At 64.8% G+C, this 8,104-nt stretch overlaps 4 protein-coding genes across 4 annotated transcripts in view; 2 read left to right on the forward strand and 2 right to left on the reverse strand.

The window, feature by feature from the left end:
* F751_0365 (Exosome complex component RRP42) overlaps positions 1 to 1,247 on the reverse strand; it is a gene marked incomplete at both ends in the record, with an annotated part of 4,402 nt that extends 3,155 nt beyond the window's left edge. Inside the window, 4 exons of the mRNA XM_011397572.1 lie at positions 53 to 295; positions 446 to 570; positions 784 to 955; positions 1,071 to 1,247. Coding sequence (XP_011395874.1) covers positions 53 to 295; positions 446 to 570; positions 784 to 955; positions 1,071 to 1,247 — 717 coding nt within the window. The remainder of the gene's footprint in view (positions 1 to 52; positions 296 to 445; positions 571 to 783; positions 956 to 1,070) is intronic.
* A 1,071-nt stretch (positions 1,248 to 2,318) lies between these two features.
* On the forward strand, positions 2,319 to 3,661 carry F751_0366 (Mannose-P-dolichol utilization defect 1 protein-like protein 1; the record flags this gene model as incomplete). Its single annotated transcript, XM_011397573.1, has 4 exons — positions 2,319 to 2,432; positions 2,579 to 2,767; positions 2,954 to 3,293; positions 3,585 to 3,661. 4 exons carry the CDS (start codon positions 2,319 to 2,321, stop codon positions 3,659 to 3,661), a joined length of 720 nt encoding a protein of 239 aa, XP_011395875.1.
* Positions 3,662 to 4,550: 889 nt separating this feature from the next.
* F751_0367 (GTP-binding protein YPTC1) lies at positions 4,551 to 5,898 on the reverse strand (the record flags this gene model as incomplete). The annotated part of the gene is made up of 5 exons (XM_011397574.1): positions 4,551 to 4,644; positions 4,898 to 5,277; positions 5,529 to 5,576; positions 5,704 to 5,760; positions 5,866 to 5,898. 5 exons carry the CDS (start codon positions 5,896 to 5,898, stop codon positions 4,551 to 4,553), a joined length of 612 nt encoding a protein of 203 aa, XP_011395876.1.
* Positions 5,899 to 7,499: 1,601 nt separating this feature from the next.
* Positions 7,500 to 8,104, forward strand: part of F751_0368 (Protein transport protein Sec24-like CEF) — a gene marked incomplete at both ends in the record, with an annotated part of 5,751 nt that continues 5,146 nt past the window's right edge. The window contains 2 exons of the mRNA XM_011397575.1: positions 7,500 to 7,601; positions 7,781 to 7,906. Coding sequence (XP_011395877.1) covers positions 7,500 to 7,601; positions 7,781 to 7,906 — 228 coding nt within the window. The remainder of the gene's footprint in view (positions 7,602 to 7,780; positions 7,907 to 8,104) is intronic.

Consider the following 8,104-nt stretch of genomic DNA (forward strand, 5'->3'; position numbering starts at 1 on the left):
CCAGTAATGTCTCGGGGCTGATCCCGCCCGCTCCCCGCTGCGTGGTGCCCACCACCCTGCCCTCGGCGTCCACCCCCACCGACAGTGCAGCGGCGGCGCTGGCCTCCTCTAGTAGGTCCAGGTCCAGCGCTGGAGTGACGCCCACCTGGGACACCGTCAGGGTCAGGGGCACGTACCGCGTGTCCAGGGGGACGGACACGCTGGGGTCATCGTCGATCTCGTAGTCGGGCTCGTCCTCGGGGTCCTCCCCCGCCACCATCTCGATCTTGGGCAGCAGGGTGGCCGTCAAGGCCGCCTGTTTGGGTTTGGATGGGAAGTATACTATAAGGGGGGGGGGGGATGAGGTGGCACTGCGCACACATCCTGCACCGGCCCCGATGCCTATGGGCTGTCGCGGGTAATGAGCTGAGGCCGGGCCCCTCCCTATCATGAGCACCAGCCGCACCTTGACCGCAATGGAGGCGGTGTCGACCACAGCGCCCCCGACAGCGAGGACCAGGACATCGACATACACCACCCAGCAAGACTTGCCAGACACGATGCTGAGGGTGGTGAGGTCCAGGCCGGCCCCTGCGGAGGGTGCAAGCAGGGGGAGGTGGCTGTGGTGCGTCGCCGCGGCATGGCATGGCAAGGCCGTGTGGTGGGTGAGGAGGAGGGTTGGAGGCCTCCCTCACCCCTTGGTCTGGCGATGGCTTCCATCACAATAGCCCTCCACATGGCTGGCCAAAACCAATCCACTACACCAGCCCCACTTGTAGCCCTCTACCACCCCTCTCAGCTCACTCCCGCTGACGGGGCTGCGGAAGAATGTGCGCTGGAGCATGGCGGTGAGGTCCGAGGCGAGCTCCTCCCCGCCCCGCCCCTGGAAGCTGGGGCTGGCTATGGGGGAGAACTCCGTCGCAAAGGATATCCTGCCCTGGTTGGGCGCGCCCTCTGCTGGTGGGCCAACCTCCGCCTGTCATGAGTGAGCCGGCAGGAGGTTTGAGCCTGCATGCAAGCAGGTGCACAGGAAGTGCTAGGCCTGAGTACCCTTGCACCCAACCCAAAGGGTGGCGCGCCTTGACACCGACGAGGACGTCGGTGGTGCCTAGACGCACGCGCGCCGAGCCGGTGGCTTGGCCGATGACCCCCGTCTCGATCTCTATCTGCCGGAAGTCGAGTGGCCCCCGCCCATCGCCACGGACGCCGGCCTCGAACCCCCTCCGTACATACTCGACTTCACCGGCACTGACCAGTACTGACGCCATTGCGCGTGCTACAGTCGGGCATGTAGGGAGGCTTATTACATCTAGTAATATAGCATATAGGCCACCGCATGAGAATGCGAAAGTGCACTGGTAGGGGCCGATGGTGCTCATCGTCGTCGGAGAGCGCGCTGAGCACTTGCTAGCCACAGCTCCACTCCACAAAGGTCCTCAAGTAGATCACAATGCTACGACCATGCTACATTCTGATCACGACAGGACTGATGCTACGGCCTGTTCAAGCTGCCCAACGCTTTCTTTGAGACCAGCTAATTGACTGGCAAGCAGGTCCACCCTCTCAAGTCCTTTGGAGGCCCGCCGGCTAGACTCCTCCAGCAGCTTCTGGGCATACAATGCCTGATTCACCGCTGCCTGCTTGGATTGTGCATGCGGGGGGGGTGTTAGAAAATAGTTGAATCGAAGAGCAGCCGAAGAGGCGACTGATTGCATCATACATTGATGTCACTCCTGAAGGGCTAACAGAGAATTGCATTGCCACCTCAGCCTTCCAGGGCCCGACCCAAATGATGCTTGGCACTACGAGCACCAGTTCTTCCTGCCCCCATCACCTGCAACTCGTCCAGACTCTCGCTGTAGCAGGCCAGGTGTTCCAGAGTTTGCGCTTGAGCCTGACCTGTCTGCTCCCTCAGCCCCGTCAGTAGTTCATCCAGCTTGTCCTCCAGCTGACGCAGTGGATCTATGGTGGCATCGGGTCCGGCATCTTGCATGGGCGCCCACTTGAGACAAGGGCAGCGTCAGTGGGGCACAGCAGGTTCCTGCGGCGAGCACAATCAGGGACACGGCGACGATGCAAGTATCGGGGGTCGGCACGAATGCTCTGAGTATATCTGATGTGTCGCCAAAGACACTTATGTCCTTGTGTTGAGAAAGTGCGGGCGGTTTCAAGCATCACACCCCTTTCGGTGCCAGGGGGATCCAGACCGGAAGGCGCCGAACGTCATGACCCTTGCCCGAAACCTCGTTCACAAGGCAACCCCCTGCCCGTCTTCCCGGTTATAACTCTGGTCTTTGCACTACCTCTTTGCGTAATCTGATCGTGGCGGTGCTCCAAGCATGGAGATCCCGAGGCAGGCATCACTGTTCGTCCTCCTCCGCCTGGCGTTCGAGGAGCTGTTTGGAAATGGCCGCATTCCCCCGTCCCCACTCCTCAAAGCGCTCCTGAGCAGGGTAAATGATGGAATGTGTTCTATTCTGAAGTGGGGTTTGCTCCTGTTAAGCCCTCACTGCAGACGCCTTCCCTCAGATACCAACCTGGTCACCACCCCTTCCGCACCCAATTCCGTCCCCCCCATTGCCCTCTCGCAACTTTGCAGGGGTTGGGGTACTGCATCCTCCTGGGATCCACTGTCGTCAAGGTGCCGCAACTGATCAATGTCGTGCGTGCACGCAGCGCTGCTGGCCTCAGCTCCCTATCGGTCGAGCTGGAGACGCTGGGGTACGCCATCTCCGCCAGCTATGGCCTCCTCAAGCAGCTGCCCTTCAGTGCCTACGGCGAGACCATGGTATGGATCGACTCCAGAAGCATGGGAATGCCTTGTGTCCTGGCCGACGAGCTTACAGACGGGACTGATGAACTTGCGGTGTCGATGGTCTCTCCCAGGGCGCCCCCAACTTTGCAAACACACACCCTTGCCCACTTTGCGAGCCCCATTTCCACCCTCGACACACCCTGTCATTTCCCACCTCAGGCCATGCTGCTCCAGAACGCCCTACTCCTCGTTCTCATCTACCACTACCAGCGCAAGTCTGCCGCGCGCACGCTGTGCCTCCTCCTGGCCCTGGCGGGGTGGGCGGCGGCCCTGACCGCGGGCGCGCTGCCCTTTGACAAGGTGGCCCTCGCCCTGAGCTTCAACAACCTGCTCTTCATGGCCTCCCGCGTGCCCCAGATCGTGCAGAGCGCGCAGGCGGGCAGCACGGGGCAGCTGTCCAGCATCACCTACACCCTCAACGTGGCTGGGGCGGGGGCCCGCATCTTCACCTCCATTCACGAGAAGGCGGGTCCCGCCATGCTGCAGGGAGCGATCCTGGGTGGGTCGAGCGGCGATTTTGGTTTTTGGCTGGGGTGAGGCACTCCTCCTGGAGGGCGCTGTGGGATGCAGGCGAGGGCCTGGCAGCACTGAGGCGCCTCTGCGGCATGGGGGCCTGTAGCTTGGAACATTGTGGGAAGACCTCCATACCTCGGTCCCTGACTCGGTCACCCAACTTTGCTGGGAGGCAGTGGGTGATGCTGAGGAGAGGGGCTTCATGTGAGGGCTGTTGAAGGGCATGGTCTCTGCCTTGAACTCTCCCACAAGCCCTTCCTTACCCCGTCTTTGGCAGGCACACTGCTGAACGCAATTGTGCTGGCCCAGATCCTTGTATACGGCAGGAGGGCAGCCAAGGGCAAGACCGAATGACTCATTGGTATGCAGGAGGGCAGTGGGGATGGGGAGGAGGAGGAAGTAACTCTGCTTGCCGCCTGCTGGGCCCCCACCTCGACGCTCATGCGTGGGAGGTGGCTGTCAGACGGTGGTGCACCACCTGCGACGCCTGGCTCCCTGCCAGCCCATTCCAGCCCTTGCCACCCATCGGCGCTCACCCATGACCCTCGCCAAACCATCCAAATCTTCCTGCCGGCTCCCCTTCCACCTCCCTTGACACCCCCTCCAGGCCACCACCAAGCTTCGCCGTGGGAGTTTTACGTGCAAGTGGCGCGCCGCCTGTGGAGGCTGGTGGCCGGTGCACCCGGCACGCCTCAGCCCATGTCCACCCAAACCTCCCTCCCCGATCTCCGCTTGCCCCCGAGGACCCTCGAGGTGGCAAAGGGCTGGCCGGGGTCGCTGTCCCCGCCCACCCTCGCCCGGCGCAGCAGTCAGCAGCCAGACAGCTGGGCCAGGGTGTAGGGCGGGATGCACAGCGTGGCGCTCCCCGACCTGGCGGCGCCGCAAGGCGAGGTGGTGGCGGCCACGAACGGACTTCGGGGGGAAAATTTGATGCCCACGAGCCGTGCTTTCCATTGTGCATTTTGTTGTCCCGCTCTGCTCCCCATGTCCCGCTCATTCTGTGTCGACTTAGCCCAAACAGTCTCAGGCAGCGCACGAACGAGCAGGGCTTCGATGGACAGGCCCCCCCAAGGAGTCCCCTCGCATGTGTCGTCGGCGATCGTGGTTCACATGTGTCGACCGCGGCGGCAGGGGCATGGTGAGGGGGAATACATGGCAGTCATCATGGGTGCATCGCAGCCACCCTATTGAGTCGAGCAGAGCGCCTGGGTGCCTTGCGCCGGCGCGTTGGCAACCACCCACCTCAGCAGCAGCTGCTCTTGTTGCCGGCGATGGACTTGCCGTCGCCGGGCCGGATCGTGTTTGCGGGCTTGTTCAGCGCCGGCTCCCTCGCCATCCTGTCAGATGCCGAGGGGGTCGATTCTGGGGTGGTCAAGCAAGGCGCGCGGCGGCGGTGAGGGCATCTGCACTGCAGGCACCTCCCGCATCGCGAACACTGAACTGCTGCCCCAGCCATGTGTTTTTTATCGCACGCCCCTCCCAGCCATGGCTCTTTTCTTGGCTGGCTGCCCAGAGCACTTCCCCCCCTCTCCTCAAACCATCCCTTTGAACATAACCCCCACTCCATCGCCCCCTTTCCCCCTCACACACCTGTTCTTGATCTCCCCCGCCATGGTCATGAAGGCCTGCTCGACGTTGGTGGCGGCCTTGGCGGAGGTCTCGATGTAGGGCACCCCGATCTCGTCTGCAAACGCCTTGGCCGTCTCGTAGTCCACCGCGCGCTTGCCGACCAGGTCCACCTTGTTCCCCACCAGCAGCTTGTTCACGTTCTCGTTGGCGTACCGGTCGATCTCGTTCAGCCACTGCTTGACATTGTCAAAGGACTCAGAGTCGGTCACGTCGAAGACGACGATGATGCCGTGCGCGCCGCGGTAGTAGCTGCTGGTGATGGTGCGGAAGCGCTCCTGCCCCGCCGTGTCCCAGATCTGGAGCTTGATCACCTTGCTGTCCAGCTCCACCGTCCGGATTTTCTGGGGAGGGAGGGGGAGGTGGGGATTGATTGGCGGCAATCACACAAGAGCATGTAGGAGGGTGGCAGGGAGCGCTTCCTGGTCCCCAAAGGCCTCGACGGGGTCAGAGGCATGGGCTCTGATGCCCCAGAGAGTAGGGCCAGCCAGGTCCTGCCAGTGTGCCCGAAGCACATGCACGGGAGCACTCTGAAACCTCGGCGGCGCTACAAGGCCTGCGCTAAACCCTTCTCCCCCTAAAAGGGAATGCTCACAAAGTCAACGCCAATGGTGGAGATGTAACTCTCTGTGTAGGTGTCATCCTGCGGGGATGGGTTGTTTCAGGGCCCTTGCTGTCGGGTGCAGGGGTGCTCGACACCCTCACGCTCTCCCTCACGGCAGGCCCCAAGCATCGGGAAGCTGCTGGCTTCGTGCCAGAACCGCACTCACCGCAAAGCGCAGCAGCAGGCAAGATTTACCGACTCCAGAGTCCCCGATCAGGAGCAACTGCGGCGAGTCAGGGATGGGGGGTGACGCGTTGTCGGCCCAAGTCAAACACAGCGGGCCAGCGATCTGTGAGCGCGGCCTGCCACTAGGGCTACGCGCGCGCACCTTGAACAGGTAGTCATACTCCGGGTTGGACATTGCTGTCGAGTTTGTGGGGAAGGGGTGCCTGGAGCCGGAGCGCGCACCCAGGGAACTCGGTTAGGAGTCCTTGGCCTGCTCAGGTCGAAACTGTCAGTCCTGCCTGGAGAGCGGGGGGGCGCCTGAAGAGTCTGCTTGTGGTAAGGAAATGGTCATGGAGCGTTCGAGTGCTCCGCGGTAGCCCCCTGCAACGGGCATGGCGCAAGCTCACGATTTCCGCGCGGGAAACGGTGCTTCCACGAATGCTGAGCGCACCAGCGTGTGATGCAGGAATCCAGGGCACTGGAAGCCTGCCCGGAGGACGTATCCCCCGCGATCGCCATCCGGTTCATCAGATGCACCCTGACTGAGGTATCGGTCCGCACGATCAGTGCCCGGTGCACGGTCGTCCGGTGGTGAAGCCTGGATCACCCTGCTGGTGTGTCACAGCACAGGTGGTGATCTCGAACCCAGGACCACAGCTGGAAGCTCGGCCCCTTCCAAGGTCATGCAGTACCCGTCTGGACCTCCTGGTCCCCCCTCGAATGGTCAACCTGGCCCGGCCTGGCCTGGTGTTGGAGGTGCAGGTGCGCCTTGGGACAGTCGCATGGCATGCACGGCCTGACCTGGGGTCCGACTCTGCAGCGGCCCTGGGACGTTTTGTTTGCTGTAGCCACAAGAGGTATCATTCCATCCTTCCACAGCTCCTCCAGTGTCCGGCACCCCGCTCGGTGCTGTACCCCCTCGGTTTGCCCAACTGAACCTGGGCGGTAAGGGGCCTGCGCCAGAGCCGCAGCCCCCACCGCAGCATGCGGCGCACCCGGCTGCCCCAGGCCGGCCTGGCGCTCCCGCGCCTGGTGCTCCCGTGTTCTCCTCCGGCGTCGCAGGTCCAGCTCGGCCCATCCCTGCATACAACCCCCAGCCTGGACAGCAAGTCGCCCAGCCAGCGAGGCCATACCCACCAGGCCCAGCGGCAGCACCTCATGCCGTCCAGCAGCCACACATGGCCCCGGGCGCGATGCGTACTTCAGGCGCCGTCCGGCAGCCAGGGGCGTATGGCGGCCAGCAGCCAGGGGCGTATGGCGTCCAGCAGCTGGGGGCCTACTCTGGCCAGCTGCCAGGGACACGTCCCGGGCGGCCGCCCCGCCACTGGCCCCCAGCGCCCTCAGGCGCCGGCCCAGCCCGGCAGGGTGGCTTCGAGCGGCGCCGCCGGCGTGCAGGAGGGACCCCCTCCTGCCACGGGCGCCCAGCCCAGCGTCAGCCACGTCGCATACCCACCCTCCACCCCCGCCCGGCAGCCCCCGTCCCCGGCGGCAGGCCCGCGGCAGCCGCCACAGGGCGCGTTCAGCCCGCCCCCGCTCGCGGTCAACGTCGCGACCCCACCCCGGGCGCACCCCGGGCTGGGCGTGCCCGCCGGGTTCGTCCCCGGCCGGGGGCCTCCCGCCGGCGCCCCGCAGGCGAGCGCTGGCCCCGCCCATCGCGGCGGGCTGGCCGCCCGGCCCATGCCAGGGTACACGGGGGCCCCGCCCCTGTGGCCGGGGCCGCCCGGCGCCCCCGGGCCCCCACCTGCAGAGGGGTATACTGGGCAGAGCCCGGCTGCGCAGATGATTGCGCCGGGGCGCATGGGCACCCCCCCCGGAGCCGCCGGCGCCGGCTACTTTGGCGCGCCTGCGCCTGCCAAGCGGAACGACCCCCGCCCGGCCCTGTCACCGCAGCTGGAGATGGTGGGTGGTGCTGGGGGGGAGTGCTGGGGCAGGGCTGAGAACAGGCATGTGGAGTTTTGAGTTGCACGGGGGCTGGTCTTGTTCCGGGCATGTCCGCGGCTGATTCGGCTTCCAAGACGATCGGTGATTGCCACGGTGCCCTCCGGCCAGTCACGGACCCATGCCCCGGCCGAATGCAGGTGTTTGAGACTCGGCGGGGCGGGGACCACTCCATCCCGCCCCCCTGCAGCACCCCCCTGGTGGTCAGGGACAAGGGGTCGGCGGGGCCCCACCACATGCGCTCCACGCTGAACCTGGTGCCCCAGGTGCGGCGTGGTGGCGCCCTGGAGGACGGGGCGGGGTGTGTGTCTGCAAACTGGTTCTAGGCCTGGGCGCATCGACCCATGTCCGCTCGACCACCAGGCATGCAACGCCAAGCCCGACCCCATGTGCCAGGCAGCATCTGCCCCCCTTTCCCACGAATCCCCCCGTCCCCCCCCTCCCTACCCCCCCCCCAAACCATC

This window comes from Auxenochlorella protothecoides (assembly GCF_000733215.1).
Source record: "Auxenochlorella protothecoides strain 0710 unplaced genomic scaffold scaffold102, whole genome shotgun sequence".
NCBI lineage: Eukaryota > Viridiplantae > Chlorophyta > Trebouxiophyceae > Chlorellales > Chlorellaceae > Auxenochlorella > Auxenochlorella protothecoides.